The sequence below is a fragment of the Cavia porcellus genome, unplaced genomic scaffold, assembly GCF_034190915.1.
Source record: "Cavia porcellus strain 051 isolate PalLab524CR breed Dunkin Hartley unplaced genomic scaffold, mCavPor4.1 scaffold_11, whole genome shotgun sequence".
NCBI classification, from domain to species: Eukaryota; Metazoa; Chordata; class Mammalia; order Rodentia; family Caviidae; genus Cavia; species Cavia porcellus.
Genome location: NW_026947494.1, coordinates 32775019 through 32796790, shown reverse-complemented (window position 1 = coordinate 32796790; position 21772 = coordinate 32775019). Strand labels below are relative to the sequence as shown.

The window sequence follows — 21772 nt, the reverse complement described above, 5'->3', positions numbered from 1 at the left end:
TCAGGGAGAAAGACCCTGAGCAAATAAATAAATACAATTAAAATATATATAATATATATTTATAAATATATATAATATGTATTTATGTGTATATATGCATGTGTCTTTGGCTCTCAGATTAAAGGTGAGAATCTTGAATCAAGCGCCCTCCTGTGTACTAGCCCCTCCTAGTACATAGTATTAAATGGTACGGGATTATCTAAAGCCTTATAACCAGATCACTGCATGCTCCAGTGAACCCCAACTCTTTCTGCTGCTTTCCACAGGGAGACTTTGTAAATCCATGATGAAAGACCAATGCTATTGTACTTTGCTTTATTTGGAATCCAAGAGAGAATTTTCTTCTTAACCTAGAGACTCTGGAGCATGAGATTACATGTGTTATTTATTCCACTCAGAGCAAATTTATAGTTTGACTTATAGGAAAAGAATACAAAGATCTTGGCCCACTTCACTGAAAACCAATCATTCATAATCTGTTGGTTTCCTTTGTTCAGGGAAAACAAAAATTTGTTACATAGCATTTGTCAGGGAGTGTCATAATTAAACAGACCAAAAAGCTGGCGAGGGATTCTAAATAGCTCCTGCATTATACATTTGGGGTTGCCATCAGAGGAACTCAGAAGGCTGAGTTTTCAAGGCTAAGAAGGTGGGGCCCAAGCTGTGTGAAAGGTTAGCTATAGAAGTGGAACATGAGGTTAGCCCTGATAAATCAGCCCATCCACATTTTAATTAAATTCTCTATTACCATGAGCAAAAGTCTATAACAAATTTAGTCTTCATAAAATCTAGTATTTTATGGCAACTTTCATTTGCATAATACTTTGAACTTTTCAAAATCTTTACACACATTTCATCTCTCTAGGTCTGCAATCCTGTAAGATTGTTTGAGAAAGTATTACATTCATTTTATAAGTAAGAACTAAATAAAATAATTGGGGCCCTTCGGCTTGTTAGCAAAACCAAAACTCAAGTTTCTCTAACTCGTGTAAAACTACATTGTTTTCAACCATTCCAGCTACTCAGGCTTTCTCCCCATGACTCCACCACCACTTACATGTTCATCATGTTGCTATAAATATTTCTCTACAACATGAAGCTAACCTTTAAAAAAATAAAGCTTCTTGCTGGGTGTGATGGCACACTCCTGTAAGCCCAGCACTTGGGAAACTGAGGCAGGAGACTCATTTGCAAGTTCGAGACCAGCCTTGGCTATAAAGTGAGTCTAAGACCATTCTGAACTGTATAGTGAGACTCTACCTCAAAAAGACAAAAAAAAGAAGCTCCTTAAAAGGTTATTTCCCAAATGTTTGAATGAAGAGTATAAAAGAATACTATACATCCATAATTATCATTTAAGAGGAAGTTTCAAAACAACATGCTTCACATATTTCTTGTAATCTTTGGAGGCCAAGGATATAGCTCAGCCACACAAGTACCTGCTTAGCAAGCAAAAGGGCTTGAGTTTGATTCCTGGTACAAAAATAAAAAAGTGTTGTGAATAATCATTGATATTGTTAGTAAATATAGCTTTATCATAAATATGTATTATTCTCATATGGACTGGGTGTGAAACAGAAGTATTAGGATTCAACACCCTAATTATAGCGACACTTATAAACTGCTTCTACTCAAGTCAGTCTGGAAAAACTCAACAAAATGGATCTGTAGTCACAGTCCAATTTTTCTACATAGGGAAGTCACAAGCACTTGATACAATTAATTTATACTTTCCTGTTTAAAGGACTTTCTCATTTAAATTAGTATGCCAGCAGAACATAGTTGTATCACAAATGTTTGAGCCTTTTGTCTTGTAGGCAAGAAGATCTGAGAGGCAGAAGTGATTAGGGAAATCTTCCAACCCATCTTGAGTTCATCATTAAGATGTAAACTCAAACCAGCTGCAAATGATGCACAACATGCAAGGAATTACTTTTTTGTAATCTAAGCTTAACACTCCTGTGAAGGCAGCTTTCTCATCAGTTCAACTGGTAGATTGGAACTGCCTGTGGTTCTAGATGCAGGTGTGAAAATAGGATCTCTAAGTGCTGCCAGAGAACACATGTGGTTTTTCTCATTTCCCAGGTGACGACCTTCTATCCTTGAGAAGTTTTCATGTTTCTTGGCAGAAAATAATTGGCTCCTTTTAGACTAGACTGGTTGTCTCTGTAGGAGTGGAATGAAGTCAAAGTTTTTGAAACATTTCTTCCTTAGTTGTGTTTCAGACTGTGTATCGGCTTCTCTGTAAATTTCCAGACAAATCCAGCCAACTGGTCAATTTGATCTTCCGTGGAAACATAAACATCAAACTAGGGTTTGCCTATGATACAGGGTACATAGAAACATTCTAAGGGGAGACAGCTAAGTTTTAAGGTAATTGTGTCCTTAACTGTTACTTAACCAATCTAATAGTAGCTCTCTACTTCTATATGCACATTTTAAAATAAAATTTACAAGCTTGATGAGTCAGCTACATTCAAAGTGTCCAGCTCATTCTTCTTTCTTGCCTTTTTTATTAGGTGTATCTTCTATTTTCCAAAAGTGGAGTCCACTTCTCATGCAGCTCATATTTTACTAGGGGATGGAAAAACCTCCAATTTCCAAATGTTGGTGCTTAGTTGGACTCGAATATTTTGGAAATTAAGTGGTCTCTAACATTTTTAATGATCAGTTTAGAAAGATGTCCTAATTGTCAGACAATTGATTATAAAAACAAGCTTTGATAAAAGACTAGAACATATGTGTTATTTTGTTTGTAGTTCTGAAAAATATCAGTTAAATGATACTGCTGTAAGAAAATTCCTTCATTCTTTATTCAAAGTTAAGGTCATTGTCATTTAAATCAATAAAAATAGAAAGTAGGAATAAATTAATGTTGAACTCTTTTAGCATTAATATCCATAAAGGCAGCAATTAATCTATTAATTTGAAAATCAACTTACTCATTTCATTGAAATAGTTATCCAATAAATTTTTACTTGTGTTTAGCAATTGTGTTTGCCAACTTTGTATCACTAAGAAAAAATATCTGATGTAAGTCAGTTTTAAGGAGGAAATATTTATTTTGGCTCACGGTTTCTGAGGTTCCAGTCCATGGTGCTCTATGATTTTGGGTCTGAGGCAAAACAGAGCATCATAGTGACATCATGTGAAAGAGGAGGCAGCCCGGAAGGAGAGAGAGAGAGAGAGAGAGAGAGAGAGAGAGAGAGACAGAGAGAGAGAGACAGAGAGAGACAGAGTCAGAGATAGAGTCAGAGACAAAGAGGTAGGGAGAGAGAATGAATATCCTTCCAAGCCATGCCTCCAGTGGCATATTCCTCTGATTCAACCCAACCTCCTACTAACCTATTCAGCTGTGAAGCTATAGGTGGATCAGTCTCTTGATGAGGTCAGCATCCCCTTGATTAAGTTGTCTCTGTAGGTCCCGACCAATGAATACTGCTGCAATGGACATGAACCCTTCAATACATAACTCTTTGGGGGACATTTCAGAGTCTAACCATTACAATAATGGTTTGAAAATATTAACATACTTATGTATACTATAATAATAAAGAAAAAAATTTAAGTACATTTATGCTTTTAATTTCAATTGTTATCTTTCTGGTACAGAAAAGCATGACAAGGTGACCCATATGTACCAACTCCCCATGATGAATGTAATCATTATGTACTGCAAACATGTAATAATAACATGTTTTTAAATGTTCAAGCATAAACTATATAACATTAGGTTAAAATTCTCTAGAGGAAATTGAATAGAAATATGGATTTAAGAATAAGAAAAGAGACACAGAGTTTATAGGAAGTCTCTGAATCTTCTGCTTGGTTTTGCTACGAAACTAAAACTTTCTTTTAAAAAAACCTAAAATCTATTTTATAAAAGAATACTATAAAACTTCCCACTGTTATATCAATGTTGTAGTAATTTGAAACACATAACTGCCACATTTATGCCCATTGGGTTTGTAAAAAAAAGTAAAAAATACAAAAGTAAAAAATACAAAAAATAAAGTAAAGTAAAAAATACAAAACTATATGTTAGAGTATAAATATTGATAAGACATTAGAAAATTACACCTTTTACAAATAATTCAATTTAAGTTAAAAATATTATATGTTGCATTAAAAATGTACAGGAAGGCAGTTTATTAAAATTACTCTGCAAGGTACTAAAACACCATCTAAAAACATGTCTTTCCATTTCCAGGCTCTTGATCACATCGTTCCTTCCATCTTTCTAGCCCATGCTAGTCTAACCTTTCCCCCTCTTTCAAAGCTCAAATCCAATCCCACTTCTGAAACACTTTTTTATGACCTTCTCATGGGGATGTCTTCCTCTCAGAAGATTTGCCTTATATGGCACTCATGTGGACTACTCACTTGCTACAACTGTATGCTTCCTTAGATTATTTTTTAAATTGGTGATTCTATGTTTGACACCTTAACTTCAATGTAATTTCCATGACAGCAGCAGATATTGGGTATTAATTGTTTTAACATCATCTCCTGATTATGATAGACATTATACAATACATAGATGCAGTGATCACCTGAGAATTAATCATCATTAGGAACAAAGGTTAATTCCATTGATCACTGAAAGTAGAGTTACAATGTCTTTAGTGCAAAAAAGCAGTAGGACAAAGTTCACTATGCTATAAACATGTACTTAAGGTCTAGTTAAGAAGCAAGTATATATGATATCTTCTCATGTTGTATGTCTTTGAGGTGAAGGAATTTCATCAAAGCTTCAGTGAAATAAAAATAATTAATTGCTCATAAGACTGGCCTTGACCAGCAACTCTGCCTCCAAATCAATGGCTGGGGTGGTTTCTCTTCTCACTGAGGTTTGGGGAGAAGCTGGACACTGGAGAAGCCGCGCAAAGGCAGCAGGTACCCATCAGAAACCCTGGTTAAGGCAATGCCAAAAATACAGAAGGTGAAAAGAAGCACTTATGGCCTCTTCGTGCCCAGGCTCTGAACTGGGCTGCTGCTAGTTTTTAACTACAGGAGGTTGGCTAAGGCTTAGTATGAAGTCACATGCTGAGCATAAAGCCAGTGAGAGAGAAGCACATTGTGACCATGATGATGCCATGAGGGACACAATGTTGGAGAAAGTAACCAGGAATATATTTTTTATGTCTCTTATTCCAGTTGATTATTCTAATGTTTTGCCTTATGTTAGGACTTTCGAGCCATAGTATTTGCTGCTGAAATATTTGGTAGGACAGGCAATGTGAGGTGTTTCATTTTATCTGTACTTCAGCCTTGAGAAAGATATTAAAATCCCTTAAACTGACTTCCATTAAAGTTGAGCCACAGTTCTTTTGTAGATTCAGAGTTTATTTAAAATATGAGATGTACCAAAAGATTTTTTTTAACAAATCCAATGGCAATATGATTCTCTCCCAACTATTTTTCTTGCATTAACAATGGTTTAAGGATAAGCCATCCACAGTCTTTGACAAATTGTTCTTGACCCAATATTCAGATTTATAATCCGGAGTTAAGAATGTGATCTAGAGTAATGGACAAGTTTATGCTTTCGTGCCATTATAAGTTACGAGTGTAAGAATTTAATTTTTATTTTGGCACACGTCCATGTAGTTCAGATACAATTTAGACAGAAATGACTGTGTTCCTCCAATTAACATTGCAGGAACTTCACAAACTATGTATGTGTTGTTTTTAAGCCTACGATATCATGTCTAATTTTAAAAGTTAAACAAGATCTTATTTGTGAATTAAAGCATGTCAAATAATATTTTGCTTGGAGAAAATGTAAAACTTGTAAGAATGTCTTAAAGGGATGCTGTAAGTATTGTGCTCATCTTGGAAACTATGATAGGAATAGTGTAAGTGCGAGTGAATGAATCTCTTCATAAGCAACAAGACAGTTGAAGGAAAAGGCTAGAGTTAAAGTGCATGGGATGGGATGAGATAGAGCCTAATGTTGATGAAAAATTACCTGCATATGTTTTACAGGCCCCCTGAGATACTCTGTTCTCCAAAACTTTAAATAGCTGTATTGCAGTATTGGCTCTTGGTTCACTAAGGGAGGTTTGGTAAGAATTCCAGAAGTGGGGTTAAAACGCCAGGAGCCAGATAGTCCCATGTGGCCTATTTACTTCATTTGCTTCTTTGTGCTCTATCCAGTGCCCTAGTTGCTGAGGAGTTTATAAGGTTCTCCAAGGTGTATTTTCTGCCAGAGACACTGAACCAAGCAGAACAGGCTCTTGCTTCTGTTCCTAATTATGCTGAGCACATATAGAGTGACGGTGACATGAGCCAGACTATCCCAACTTTCTTTCCCCCATCACAGAGGACTGCCTTGCATTAGCCATGTACTTCCACACCTAATGTCTTCTGTTTATGCTCAGGATCAACATTTTAGGGATGGATCCCCTAAGCACACCGTTTGACAATGAATTCTACAATGGACTCTGTGACCGAGTTCGGGATGGAAACACTTTAACATACTACCGAAAACCCTGGAATGTGGCTTCTTTGACCTTTGATGTAAGTCTTTTCAGGAGAAAAACATGTTCAGCTTTTGGTTAAAAGTTGATTTAATAAATTTAATACTAGATCTGGTGAAAATTTCGATAGAATAAGAATTTAATGTGAGCCTGAGACTCACTTCAAGAAGAGTAGATATGGTTTGGATCTCTTTTTGAGCTCCACTGATATGGTCCGTCAGCGCATGGCACTTGTACAGAGACACATGAAATCAAAATCCACCTGCTATCCTTTCACTTAGTGATAAAGATTTGGCAAATATCCTTCTGTTCAGTCTAGTAGAAAGTTCTCACTCCCCAGATCCTACTCCAAGTACCTTGCTAAGCATTCCCCTAAACTTTCATTCATTCTCTCTCTCTCTTGACTCTGTCCTTAATATATCAAGATTTTTCAATGTTCTCATCTAAAAGCAAAGAAAAAAGTCTTATCATTACATGTCCTTACGTGCTATCTCAATACATGTACTTTGCACTATTCTCAATTCTCTATCTGATTCTCATTCATTTTCCAATCCTTTCCAAAGTCCATCCAGTTTTCTTTTAAAATTCTTTTGACTGAGGGGACCCTTCAATATTGATGTTGCCTGAGTTCCCACTCTGTTTCCCTAAGCTTTTCCAATAGTCTCCTTGAGTGATTCCTTTTCCTTCTGTGGCTCACTTTTTCCTCTAATCTGAGAGTTTACAATGCTGTGTTTCCACCCTGTAACTTCCTGCCAACCGTGTATCCAGTTGTCTGCGTTGTCACACAATCAGCCTACCTAACACTGATAGCCGTTACTCCGTTCCCTGCTTCTTGCTCTTGAATTCTCTGCCTCAAGAATGGAAACCATATCTCCTTAATTACAAAATTCAAACCCCGACAACCTTCCTGAAGATTTCCGTTACAGACCTATCTTTCTCAAAGCGCACAATACCAGTTCAACCCCCCAATTTTACTACTTTAGTGCATCTTAAATCTTCTATTCTTCATTTCCACTGCTCTTTCCTTAGATTTCTATCATTTCCCTTCTGAGATTCAGGAAAAACTAAATTGCCTAAGGTCAGGTGTATGATAAGTGAAGAAGCTTACCAAGATTCGAACCCAGGGAACCTTAATGCATAACCAGTCGGATGCTATAGTGTCTTCAGTTCATTGTCAAGGTCTTAATTCCTAAACATACTGAATCTCATCTCCATCCCTCCATTTCAGCTATTACAGACCCAGATTACCCTAATGTTGTTGGGTTAGGGAGATGACAACATCTTCTCATTAGCCCACAAAATAATCTCCTCCTTTGCCTATTGGCTGTGGTGTTGTCTTTTTGAAATCCATCTCCACAAAACATAAACATTTAAAATGAAATTCTGATCGCATTTCTGTCCCCGGTGGCTCCCTCATTATCCCAACCATTATCCCAATGTACTTATTAGGGCACCTTCATGGTTGAACCCCTACCTCCTACTCCAAATTTCATTGCATTTGGGTTGATTTGTCAATCACAGTCCTTTTTAAAATTGACATAGGGAAAGCTTACATATTTACCCCTTAGGAAACACCAACATGGAACACATGAATGAACGTGTATATGATAAATTTTAGTAGTATATTGCCAGATTTTCTAAATGTGCTCATATTTCCAGTAGAAAGAACAATTGAAATGTTTACTAAGCTGCTGTTTACAGTTTTGCTGTCAACTTCAATGGTAATTCCAATTATATGTTTATGAGATTATTTCCTTGCCTTCATTAAAGCATTAGTTTTTCACAAGTCTAATTATGACAACAATCTTTTAGTCATTCACTCAAAAAGCACTTATTTAGGAAAAGTGTGTAATATTAGTTTCTCACTATTTTGTAGTTTAAAAAAAAGGACTAAAGTAACAACCAAGGAGTATTTATAATAACCAAAACAGAGAGGAAAACAAAGCATATTGCATTAATTTATGGGAGGAGCATCAAATAAGATGAAGAATTTACAGATGAAAGTTGAGGGTAGAATGGGAATTAAAAATTAAAATAAGATGATAGGGGCCAGGGATTTAGCTCAGTGACACAAGTGCCTGCCTGACAAGCACAAGGTCATGAATTTGATCCCCAGTACAAAAAATAAAATGAAATAGGATGATAAAGGGGCTCATGCTTCATAGGGTTTTGGAGAAATAAATGTGTTAGTAAGAAGTGCTGTTTGTAAACCAGGCATAGTGGGGCACGACTGGAATCCCAGCACTTGGGAGGCTGAGGTGAGGACTGCTGCAAGTTTGAGGCCCCCCTGGCTACAATAGTGAGTTCAAGGCCAGCATGAACTACACAGCGAGACCTTGTCTTGAATAAAAACCAGGAAAAAAATCACAAATTGTTTAGCACAGTTCCTGGAACAAAGAAAATTCTCAATAGATGGAATGGTAGGTAACAGGAAGTCAGTGACCCCCCACCCTCCCCACCACCACTAGTGAAAATCCTTAAGAGAAGTCTGGGGATTGAATGCATGAAAAATATACAAAAAAAGTGGGGGCCAGTGATTTAGCTCAGTGGCTTAAGCACCTGCGTGGCAAATATGAGGTTGTGAGTTCAAACTCTGGTACAAAAAAAAAGAAGTGAGTTGTAAGAAAAAGATCACAGTGTAAATTTTTAAACTTTTGAATGTGAGGATCTATAAGACATCTACATAGTTACCTTACAAAAATAGATTATGTTAATCCGGAAGCAGGAAAATGATGGGTCTAAGTACAGAAGATCTCTGGGTCCTCACCAATTTTGTTCTTATGACTTTTCTATTTTAAAAAGCAAAATACAAAAAGGACAGATGTGATTCAGAACTTCAAAAAAATAGTAGGAGACTAACACTGGTTAATATATTGCATATTGTTATCTTAGAAGTAGTTGCTCAGGTTACAAGATTTAGGCATGAAAAAAAGTATCAGACAATGAAAGCACACACTGTTCTTTTTGATGAACTAACAGAGATTAGTACTACAGTTATCTATCATATATATATATATATTTATACATATCTGTACACTTATATATGTATACACACACACACACACACACACACACACACACACACACACATATAATCTTTTCCCTTCTTCCTTTTCTCCTTTCCCTTATCTCAGTTTTTTTTCCAGCTCCTTGTATATATCATTCCACATTCTCTGATAGTTATGGAATTTTCTTGTATGTGATAAATTGCATTTCTCTTGCTGTTTTCAGAATTCTCAATGTTTTCATGATTTTTGAATTTGACTATAGTGTATGTTGGTAAAGATCTCTTTACATTCAATACATTTGTGATTCTTTAGGTTGCAGAGAGCTGAATGTTCCTTTTCTGGTTTAGATTTTGGAAAACTTTCTGTCATTTCTTTGAATAGTTTTCTGTTCCTTTCTCGCGCTCTTTGTTCCTTCCAGGGTACCATAGCCATGTTTTTGTTCACTTGATTATGTCCCACAGTTGCATAGTGTACCTTCTGCAATTTTTTCCTTTTTTTTTTTTTTTTAACATTTCCTCTGTGAAATTTCAGATGATTTTGAAGACATTAGTTCTTTCTTCCACTTGAACAAGTCAGCTCTTAAAGCTCTCTTTGGATTTTTTTTAACTCCATTTATTGGGTTCTTTAGTTCCAAAATTTCTATTTAGGTCTTTTTTTTTTTTAATGATTTTTATCTTTCAGACTTTTTTTTTTAATCTTTTTGGGACAGGATCTCGCTATGCAGTTCAGGCTGGCCTTGAGCTCACTTTATAGCCCAGGCTGGTCTGGAATTCGCAACAATCCTCCTGCCTCAGGCCCCTAGATGCTGGGATTACAGGCATGCATCACTATGCCTAGCTATCTCTTAAAATTTTCAACTTCAGATTTTGTTTATATGCAGTTCTGATTTCATTTAGTTTTTTTTTTCTATTTCATTCTAGTTCACTCAGCCAATTTAAAATGACTATTTTTGGGGCTGGGGATTTAGCTCAGCGGCATAAGCACCTGCCTTGCAAGCAGGCGGTCGTGAGTTCGATCCCTGGTACTGATAAAAATGAAAAAGACAAAAAAAAAAAAAAAATAAATAAATAAAATAAAATGACTATTTTTGTTAGTATAGATTTGAAGTACCTAATGTTTTCATTCTGTGTGTGGAGTTGGCATATGCACCTAAAGTCTTAATGTTTTAATCCCCTTTCCCTCCCTCTCACTCACCTCTTTTCATCTCTAGGTCCCCTTCCCATTTGAGAAAGACCAGTCTTCCTACTTCTTATTATCTATCCTTTTTTTTTACTCTTTAATTGGCCTTCTCATAGAAGAGAAACCATGCAACATTTAAGCTTGTCTCTTTATTTTGCTTAATGTTATGTTCTCAAGGTGACTGAAGTTTATCTTTCTTTATGACAAAGTAGTACTCTTTTGCGTGTAAATGTCACATTTTTATTATCTCCTTATCTGTTGGTGGACATATAGGTTGCTCCAAGATTTAGCTATTATAAGTTGTGCTGCCATAAATATGGGTATTCACGTATCGCTGTAATGTGATGTCTTTAACTCATTTGGGAAGATACCTAGAAGGGTAATACCTGAGTCAAATGGAATTTCTAGTTTTAGTTTTTTGAAGAATTGCCGTATTGACTGTACTAGTTTACTTTCCCAATGATAGAGTAAATAGAGTTCCTTTTTCCCTGCAGCCTCACCAGCATTTCTTAGTATTTGATTTCTTCACGATGGTCATTCTTTCTGGGGTGAGATGGAATCTCAGTGTTGACTTAACTTGAATTTCTTTAAGGGCCAGGGAGGTTGAACATTTCTTCATGTGTTTATTGGTCTAAAATGATTGCTTATAATTCTTTCTCAGGAAGTTTATATATCTCTATTTCTATAGTTAGCTACTAGTTATTTATTTTGCTCTTTTAATGGTACTTTGTTTTCTGGATTATTTGTGGTTCTCATACCCATGTATGTCTAAATATTTGAGCAAGTAGACATTTATACTGGTCATTAGAGAATGGGTTCAGCAGGAGAAGCTCTTAATCAGACAGTCTGTCCAGAGATTCTTGGCAGGCCATCAGGTGTGGTCTACAGGTTGCCTTGGTGCAGGAATCTTCATGCTAGCTAACCTAGGGCCTGGGTATACTGCAGCAGGCCTGGAGTTTGGGTATGCTTAAAAAGGCCTGGCTCCTGTATTCACAAGAGCCATCGTGGTTTACTGGAATGAGTTTGGACCCTAAACCCACTAGATCTGAGAGCAATGGGGACTGTCCCTGAGTCTAGGTCCATGGAGGATGCCTAGAGGTTGAGTGTGTATACTGTCCTATAGTCTAAGTGATTGGGCAGGAGCAAAGGTCATGGGAATCTGCTTGTACTGGAATGAGCCTGGAGGCTAGGTCTGGGGTGGTATACCTGGGCCTTATTCCATGGAGGTCAATCTGCCACTGAAAACCAAAACTGGTGAACACGAGGGCCAGCATTTAAACTGAGTTTTCAGGTACTGGCTTGGGTCCTGAGGCCATGGGGATGATCTTCATCTTGGTTTGATGAGTGCTGACCTAGTCCTGGGACGGGGTTTGTGCTTGATCTATAGGTAGTAGACTGAACTCTGAGGCCACTGAAACCAGCATTATAGTACAGTGGACCTAAAGTCTAGGACTATGTAAGCCAGCCTGATACTAAGCCTGTTTAAAACCTGGGAAGGTCCTGGAGCCTTGTTCGTGGGAGCCAGTCTGGTGCTGGAATGAGCCTAGAATCCAAGGCTATAGATTCCATCACTAAGGTGCCTTGAAGATGTGGGGAGCCCATTTGAGCTGGAGCCATGGTCCTAGCCCAGCACTGGAGTGACTGGCACTTCAGTCCTCAGTAACTGGCCGAGATCCGTGTGCTGGAACTCTGTGTCACTGAGTACGGCCTAAGGCGAAGTCTAGTGCTCGCTTCACTCCCCTCTCCAATCTGGATGATGCCTCTCTACACAGTGTGCTCGTTACGCCGAGAGAGAAAGGTGAAAAATGTAATGCAGAACCTTCCTTCCTATGTTCTTCCACAGATCATTCTTTTTTCCTTCTTTCTTTTAGCTTTTCTTTCCTCTTTTCTTCCCATAATAGAGATTGAACCCAGTACCTTTGTGTTGAGTTACATCCTTAGCCATTTTTTTTTACTTTTATTTTGAGCCAGGGTCTTGCTCATTCACTAAGTTTCCCAGGCTAAGCTCAAAGGTTCCATTCTCCTGTTTCAGCCTCCCAGAGTGTTGGGATTATAGGTGTGTGCCACCCCATCCATCTTTTCTTATTTCTTAGATATACTGTCATCTCTCACCTAGTGTCTTCCGCTCTTGTGACTGTATCTGTGTCAGTACCTAGTTATTCAAGTTAATGTTTCTGCAAAGGTATGAGTACTACAAAGTCTTACTTTGCCATTTGACTGAAATCATTCTTCTGTGTAATCGCTAAAATAATTTTAACAGTATCTGGCATTTAATAAATATTAGCTATAAACTGGGTGTGGTAGCCTGTTCCTTTAACTGCAACACTATTGAAGACCAAGGCAGGAGCAATGCTCATCAGTCCAGCCTGGGCATCATAACAATTTACCGAGATTCTGTCTCAAATTAAAAACAAAATCAAAAAGGACTGGGAATGTAGCTCAGTCCAAAAGCTTTGGGTTTAATCCCCAGCACCAATAAAATGAATATTAGTTATTACCATTAGCTAGTGTAGAGTACATATTTAATTTGTATGTTTTTATTGCTTCCTTAGTAAATATCTAAGTAGCTAGACAATAGCAGTGAATTTATAAAACAAATATGATCCCTAACTTTTTAGAGCTTGCTATTGAAATGACTATTTAATAAGAAATTTTGAGAAAAGTAGTTTCCTTTTTTATTTTAAAACCCATACAAGCTTATAGCAAAAAAAAAAAAAAAAAATATATATATATATATATATATATATATATATATATATATATACATCTGTAAGATTAAGAGAAGCCACCCTAAAGAAGTAATATTTAAACTAGGACTTGAAATAAAAATAAGAATTAACAGGGCCAAGTATGTATTTTCTTGTGTGTGTAAGTATGCACAGTGTTTGTGTTATGGGATCATTTTTTTAAAATTTTGTATGAGAAAAAAAAAAGAAAAAAAAGCAGAGAAAGGGTACAAGTTATACAGATTTACAGAAAAAAAATAAACAGTAGGAAATCACCAGTTAATGGGTTACATTTTGTCATCTCAGAAACATTTGTTCAAGTTACAAAATTAAAGCTTATAAATCAGACATTCCAACAGTGAGACTGCAAACAGTTCTGTTCAATGATCCAACAAAACTCAGTAATATCATTATCTATCTTATATACTTAAATATACATGCAGTTATATCGTTTAGAGCACTTTCTTTTCCTCTCTTTTGTACAATGACAATTACACATTTTGGGTTTTATTACTCCCACAGTTCTTATTACTTTTTTGGAAGAAAGTAGAACCAAATGTGACATAACAGAACAGTCAGTCAAATCAAAAGGGTGGACGTAATAGATAATGTAAAAGCATAATACTAGGTGATCAACAATGGTTACCATAATGCCTCCCGCTATCTCTAATAGAATTTCCTATATCATTAGTTATAATAAAATTGAACAAAACAGTAAAGAACAAAACCAACAAAACCAAAACATTGGAGACATTATAGGTCTTCAAAAGTAGATAATAGTCAACCAGAATGGGCGTCATAATGAATCCTATTATCTTCACAGCTGTTGCCTAAACTTTCAAACCTGGTACTATCAAGCAAAACAGAATAGGGGAACATCAGTCAAAACAAGATGGTGAGAGCAATACAGGGCTTTAAATCAAGATAATGGAAAGTCAAAGTGGGTTACTATAATATATCCTGCTATTTTTTAATTTATTTTTCCCTTAATTAAAAGGATAAAAAAAGTAAATAATAAAATGGAGATTGAGATAAAGGAGGGCATAACAGCAAATCAGCACAGATCAAAACATAACCACTTAAGCAAAATAGTGTGTCACCACAAGATTATCCCGACATAAAAGTAGTTACCATATTGTCTCTTTCCTTGAAATCTTTGAGCATAACTTCGTATACTGTAGCATCAAATATATCAAAATAATGTAAAACCATTCAAGAGAATGACAGTATTACAGGGTATTTAGAATCAACTAACAGAAAATAAGCAATGGTTTCTGTATAATCTCCTTGTCTATAAAAGGTTTTGCTTATAGTATCATATATAATAAAATCCAATAAGATACCACCTGTTTAGACCAATGGAGACAGAAGAACAAAAGCTTGATGAGACTTCAAAACAAGATGATACTAAATCAGTATTATCTCTTAAGACATTATTTTCTCCCCAAAATAGCTGTTCCTATCATCCAATCTTCTCTGCCTCATTTCTGTTGAGCTCTTTTTCTGTCATTAGTTGTCAGATTGTCTTCTTCATTTTGTTTTCTGCTCCATTCATTGTGGCCTCTCTGCCGCTACTTCTGGATTCTTCGTATTTTTCTTTTTTAGAATATCTTGCAGTATTCTCTGTAGAGTTGAATTGGTGGTTGCATATTCCCCTAGTTCCTCTTTATCCTGGAAGCACCTTGTTTTTCCATCAATTTCCAGAGATAGTTGTGCAGGATATATCAATCTTGGCTGGAGATTATTATCTTTCAAAGCTTGAATTATTTCCCCCCACGCTCTTCGTGATTTGATGGTTTGTGCCGAGAAGTCTGCTGTAATTCTGATGGGTGTTCCCTTGTAAGTGATCTGTTTCTTGTCTCTGACGGCTTTTAGTATTCTGTTCTTGTATTGGATTTCTGGAATTTTAATTATTATATGCCTGGGTGTTGCTCTGTTTGGGTTGTAGGTGACTAGGGTCCTGTATGCTTCATACAACTGAGTATCTTTACCTTTTGCTAAATTAGGAAAATTCTCCTGGATTATTTCTGTGAGTAGCTTTTGTAGATCATTTGTTTGTGTCCCTACTTCTTCTTTTATGTTCTTAATTCTTAAGTTATAAAATGATATCACTGAGTTTTATTGGATCACTGAACAGAACTGTTTGCAGTATCATTGTTGGGAATGTCCACTTTACAAGCTTTAATTTTGTGACTTGAACAATTATCTCTAAGATGACAATATGTAATCCATTAACTAGTGATTTCCTACTGTTTATTTTTTTCTGTAAATCTGTATAACTTGTACCCTTTCTCTGCTTTTTTTTCTCCTTAAATAAAATTTTAAAAAAGAGAGAAAAAAAATTCTTAAGTTATAGACCCTCTTATCATCTTCTAGTCTTTGTATTATTGCTGTTTGTTTCTTTGTTATTTTTAAGAAGTTTTTCATTTCATGCTCCCATATTACAAATCTGCCCTCCAGTTCAGATAATCTGTCCTTAGTTTCTTTCAAGCTGTTATGCCAGTTTTCAATAGACTTTTTAGTTTCCTGGTATTCTCTTTGAACCTACTTCACGTATTCTATGCTTTCTCTATTTTCTCCATTAAACAATTCTCCCCTCTTTTTCTGTTCTTCCATTCCACCATCTGTTTTTTCTTGGGTGGTGCTTAGCATTTCTCTAACTATTCTGCTTATGTCTAGCTTCAGGTCATTAATAACTTCATTCCTGAACTTGTCTATGAGGCTCTCGAGAGAGCGCTTTATGTCTATTGGTGCTGTGTCTGCTGTTGCCTCTTTCTCAGGATTGGGGGCCGAGGACCCTTTCTTGTTGCTGCCTCTTCCCATATTCTTTGTTCCTTATATATGCAAGCGTATATAGGAGGCCCAGCTTCCTTCCCTGTCAGCCACAGTCTGATTGAATTGCGCCGGCAAGCGCACCAGAGAGTTACAGACCAGACAGCCTATGCGGGGCCCGCCTCTCCAGGTCACCTTCAGGAGCTGGGACCTGGGCTGTGCTAGCCTACTGGGTCTCAGCCAGCAGTGTCACGTGGGCTAGGCACTGCTCACCAATTCCCGCTTGAGAGGCGGATTGGTGACTGAAGTCACTGCAGCGCCCTATTCCCGCAAGTCTGCCCGGTCCCAGAATGTCCTCTGTTGGCATCTCCTGGACTGTGGGAGAGTCCCAGTTTTCCCTCACTCACCAGAGGTGGATGCACTGCTCCCCGCTCGTCCGGCTCTCAACTCCGTTCACCGATTCCCATTCTCAGAGCTTCTGTGCGTCTCTCTCCCTGCCGAGCAGATGCAGACGCAGCGGCGGCGGCAGGAAACCCAAATCGCGGCTTCCAATGGCGCAGGCTCCAGCTTCCACACAGAGGCTTTAGCTGTTCCTGTTATAGCACCAGGATTGCATTCCCAGTTGGTTTCTCTCAGCCCAGTTCGTTCTTGGATCACCGGGGCATATCTCCTCTTGCTTATGATTCCTTACTCAGCACGATTCCTGAATTCTAAGCTGGGTGTTTCAGAGAGCCTCCGTAGCTGCTGCTATCTGTCCCCCATGTTCTCCCGGAAGTCTGTTATGGGATCATTGAAGAAAGACAGTTACAGAACATTCCAGAAAGTAAATACAGAAGAAAAGTGCCCTCTGACAAGAAGCATAGGGTGTGGAAAACTGAAAGCTGGCTTCATGACGGAAGCACAGGTGCACAGAAAGGAACTTGGTGTGAGATCAGTATTAATTCTATCTGAAAGTCAGTGGAATGACACGGAAAGTTCTGAGTAGAGAAAGAGCAACAGCTGGTCATTCTTTCTTATTACTTTGGGCATTTAGTTAGAAAATCTTTGATTTTAAGAAAATCTTAAGATATACATATATATTCCCCATGCATAATAGCCATCTAGTACCTGCTCCTGAATGCGTTCTATGCTACTGACCAAAGAGAAGAGTTACATCTATTTCAGAAGCTGTCTGAAAAGGCAGTTGAAAGACTGATATTAACAACCTTCCCATCATATATTAGTTCATTTTCTGTTGCCAATAAAACAATTCCACGCACCAGGAGAACTGTAAGGAAAAGAGGTTTGTTGGCTCACGGTACTGGAGGCCCTAGACTCTACCTTAAATGTTTTTGTCTAACCTGAATCTCCTCCCACATGCTCTGCCCACCCTAAAACACCCAGCTGTAGTCAGATGAAGTCAGACGAAGTTACCCTACAAATGCCAAAGAATGAAACTTTGGGAGACATACTCAAACTACATCCAAACCGCAGCACATTGATACCTGCCTATAGTCAAGCTGGCAAAGAATGTTTTAATTAAAAGTTTTTAATTTTTGAGAAGGTTATTTAGGTTTTTATGAAAATTGTATATTATTAAAAATACTTAAAATTCAAATAGAAAAAAAATTATGCAAGGAAATATAAGCCTGCTCTTGCTTGGATTCCCGTGTCACACCTTGCCTTTCAAGGTAAGTGCTATGGTATTTTGCCTACATTTCTAGTAATTTTTAATGCACCCTTTTTTTGTGACAGATAGTGGTGTGTAAAGGTTAGAAGAACAATGTGTGAACAAGGCTCATATCCCTGCTGTTGTACTTCAGATCATTAGCATGTGCAAAATAGTTTAAGCAGTGCATGGCCCCTAAGCCTTCAGTACTTGCTGATCTGTTGCTCTCTGCTTTATCTAAGTGGGAGTATACAAGTTGGTCTGGGCTTGTTAATATATTAACTTCTGAAAGCTTGCTGTATTCTAAACCCGTCACGTGAATTGCCTCATCGAATCGTCATAGTGACTTTTGGATAAATATGAGGAATATCCCTATTTTTCAGACCACAACTCAGAGTACAGAGAGTTATTGTCTAGTGTCCTCAAAGTAACAGAACCTACTTCTGTACACCAACAATCTGACCCCAGCATCTTCCCTCTTAATTTTTTTTTTCTGTACCAGAAGGATAACTTTTAGAGAATAGTTCGTCTTTATCTGTTTTTAACAATGCTTTGTTATCATACTCTTTTTAGACCAAAGTTGATAAAAACTTCAGAACAGAATATTATGAAGAACAGTTTCAAGCATTCCAAAGTATCTTTCAAGAAAAAACAAGAAATTTTAATTTTGCTCTAAAATTTACACCCACTGAGATGGGTGGAAATAAAATTTTTCAAGAAGCACTCGCTGAGGTGGGGGACAATAAAGAAATTGCTCAAGAAATAAACCCACTTAAAATACGTATCTCAACTGGTCTTCGACTTTCATATTTCAAAAATGAAACTTATCAAAAATTATTGCTGTATTCTTCAAAGAAGGTAAGACTTTCAGTCACTTGACATAGAGATTATAATGGAATATATTTCAAGCTAGCTAAACCCTCTTTTTAGATACTTAAAGCAAATAAAGATCATACAACAAATAAAATAATATAAAATCCTCAAGTAAGTAGCTAAGACATAAGAAAAAATAATATAAATAGGGGAACTCTGATGGTAATTTGGATGGCAGAGGGTCAAATGATAGTAGAGAGCAGGGAATGTGGACTAAGAATTCAGAGCATACTTTTCAAATGATCGTGTGGTTTATACCATCACAATTACAATTACAATTACAATTATATCATCACAATTACAATGAAGAGTTATACTGAGGGATTTGGGAAATTTACTGCAGTGCCTTAGGATGATAGCTGTTTACTTACTACAAAGTATGCCTCGGAAGTAATAATGACATGAAATTTCACTCATGCAGATGAAAGTAGTCTGTTAACATTATAATCATACTTTTAATCTAGATTAACATAGATTAACATTAACATTTTTGATATTTAATCCAGATCTTGAAGTTTGTTTTGCCACCATTGGAATAAATATAAAAAATTTTTGTAAAAAGTATAACAAATATTTTTGTAATAAGTGTAACTTGTAAAATGCTCATTTTTCCTTATCTAATATTGCACTCACCCTAGACATCTTATTAATAAATAATAATTAACTCTTAGCACTTATGGAATGCCTAATTGTATGTAACTGCTTTATTCGGGTGTGAATACTGCCATCGACACAGTGTTCAGTTGGAAATCTTTTGAATCATTCAATAAATATTTAATTATACATTTACTCTGTGGCCAGGCACCATCCTAGGTATTTAGAATAATTTTGTGACTCAAGCTGACCAAGACTCTTGTCCTTATGCCGCTGAAAGCTCAGAGAAGACAACCAAAAACAATAAACATAACCAGAAAAGGGGAAAACTTAGAAAGTGATAAATGGTGTGAAAAAAAGCATAGCAGAAGTACACTAGGAGAATCCGGAATGCCTTGTGGATGACTGTATTAGAAAACTCATGGTGGGTTTCATTGAGGAGATGAGAACTGAGCAAAAATTCAAAAGCACGGAAATGTCCAGTTAGATTTAGAAGGATATCCTGAAAGAAGAAACTGCTAGATAAGGTAGAAAAACCTGATGTGGCAACTCAGATTGAGTTATGAGGAGAAAACATTGGAGAAGGGACCTGAATCAGGTCAGGAAGAACCGCAAAGCCCATTGTTCAGGCTGACCTGGGCTGAGTGACACGGGAGGTCACAGGAGGGTTTCAAACTGATTGTGAGTATTCTCCTTTATGTTTTAAATGATTATGATGGTCACTCTCTTTGAAAGGGATTATGGGTGCTAAGAACAAAGGCATGGAGATTTCTTATAAGCTGCTGTAGAAATTCAGTGGGTGACAGTTAAGATGGGACGATTACAGTCAAACAGGACTCTAGCTCTGAAGCCTGAGCAACTAAAAGAATAGGATTAATAGGGGTTGGGGATTTAGCTCAGCGGCATAAGTGCCTACCTTGCGAGCAGGCAGTCGTGAGTTCAATCCCTGGTACCGATAAAAAGGAAAAAGACAAAAAAAAAAATTATAGTATTTCAGCAAATGCTACCATGACTTTCCTACACTGGTCTTTTGTTGACAATGTTCCCATTATGTGAATAGAATTGCTCATCATAGGATCCATGTATGTTTAACTTTATGAGAATCGACTAAAAAGGTCCAAAGTGACTATATCACCCTATACTCTGACTAGTGTAAAATCTCTATGTGTTTGTTCCAGTTGGTGTATATCTTTGTCAACAGTTTGTAATGATAATGTCTAAGTTTAGCTCAAGTGGAATAAAGTAGTATACCATGGTCACTGCTAAAAACATTACTACTGGGGAAATTCTGGGTTGTATGTTTTATTTGAAATGATAGTACTAAAACATTTCTTTCCTTCACTTTCTCTACACCAAAGAATAAAACCTTTCTGCACGTGAAAGGAGAAGTCCAACTGGGTAGATTTGTGATGAGAACCCGGGATGTCATGCTGACAACAACATTCTTGGAGGATATAAAAGCTCTGCCAGCTACTTATGAAAAGGGAGAATATTTTGGATTTTTGGAAATGTATGGAACCCACTACAGTAGCTCTGGTTCTGTAGGAGGACTGTATGAGCTAATACATGTTTTGGATAAAGCTTCCATGGAGCGGCATGGTATGCCTAGAAAAAGAATTCTAACTATAAATGCTGTTTTGACTACCCCATATTCCTTTAAACTCTTTCAGTAGTTCAAGTCTTTAGAATAAAGGGTCTAATGATGTCTGATCTTTGAAGAGAATGCTCTTCTCTTTATCACCTAAAATCCTATCACACAACAAATTGATTTTTACCCCTAACAAGCTGACTTGCTTCTACACTACTCAGTGGCATTACTAGGGAATGTATCAACTTGTATTATAATTTATGTAATATGAGGATGCTTCTTATAGTGAAATGTATTTTAGAAGGTGAAGGAAGGTAGACTAAAAGTAATTTGCATAATCTATTTCTTAATCAATATATATTGGTTCGATTTATGTATAATGACTATCTTCCAAAATAGTATTCAGTATTAAAAGAAAATATTACTCTAAACTTTTTTTAGAAAAAAGACAAAAAGCGATAGCAAAAATAGGAAATTAACTTTACACATGATGCTAATTCTAATCATATAGTGGTGATTGAGTTGGGCCCACATTAGGGAAGTTTCCTGCTTGAATCCTGAAGAACAGGACTGCTGTCAATCGTCAGTGTATGCACAGGTATTTGAGAGGCTTCTGTCCTATGTAGTCATCACCTTGGCCTAAAATTTCATCCAAGTCTTTACAAATAAAGTAAATATTTGTTCATGGTGGCATGTACCTGTAGTCCCAGCCACTTGGCTCACTTGATACCAGGAGTTTGAGTCAACATAGGCAAGATAGCAAAGTTCTGTCACCTAAACAAACTAAGAAGAATAAAATAGATGCAAAGTCACCATTTTAGTAAGTTTTAACCACTTATTTTGTGAGTGGTTATGTCTGATTTTGATAATCCTCAAAGAAGTGATGGATAACAATATTTCTT

The 21772-nt window shown here is 36.8% G+C and overlaps 1 protein-coding gene across 1 annotated transcript in view; it reads left to right on the top strand.

Moving 5' to 3' along the window:
• The window catches only part of C9 (complement C9), a 66593-nt gene that overhangs the window by 16218 nt on the left and 28603 nt on the right, over positions 1-21772 (top strand). The window contains exons 5-7 of the mRNA XM_063258105.1: positions 6384-6522; positions 18389-18673; positions 20641-20881. Of these exons, the coding sequence (XP_063114175.1) occupies positions 6384-6522; positions 18389-18673; positions 20641-20881 (665 nt within the window). The remainder of the gene's footprint in view (positions 1-6383; positions 6523-18388; positions 18674-20640; positions 20882-21772) is intronic.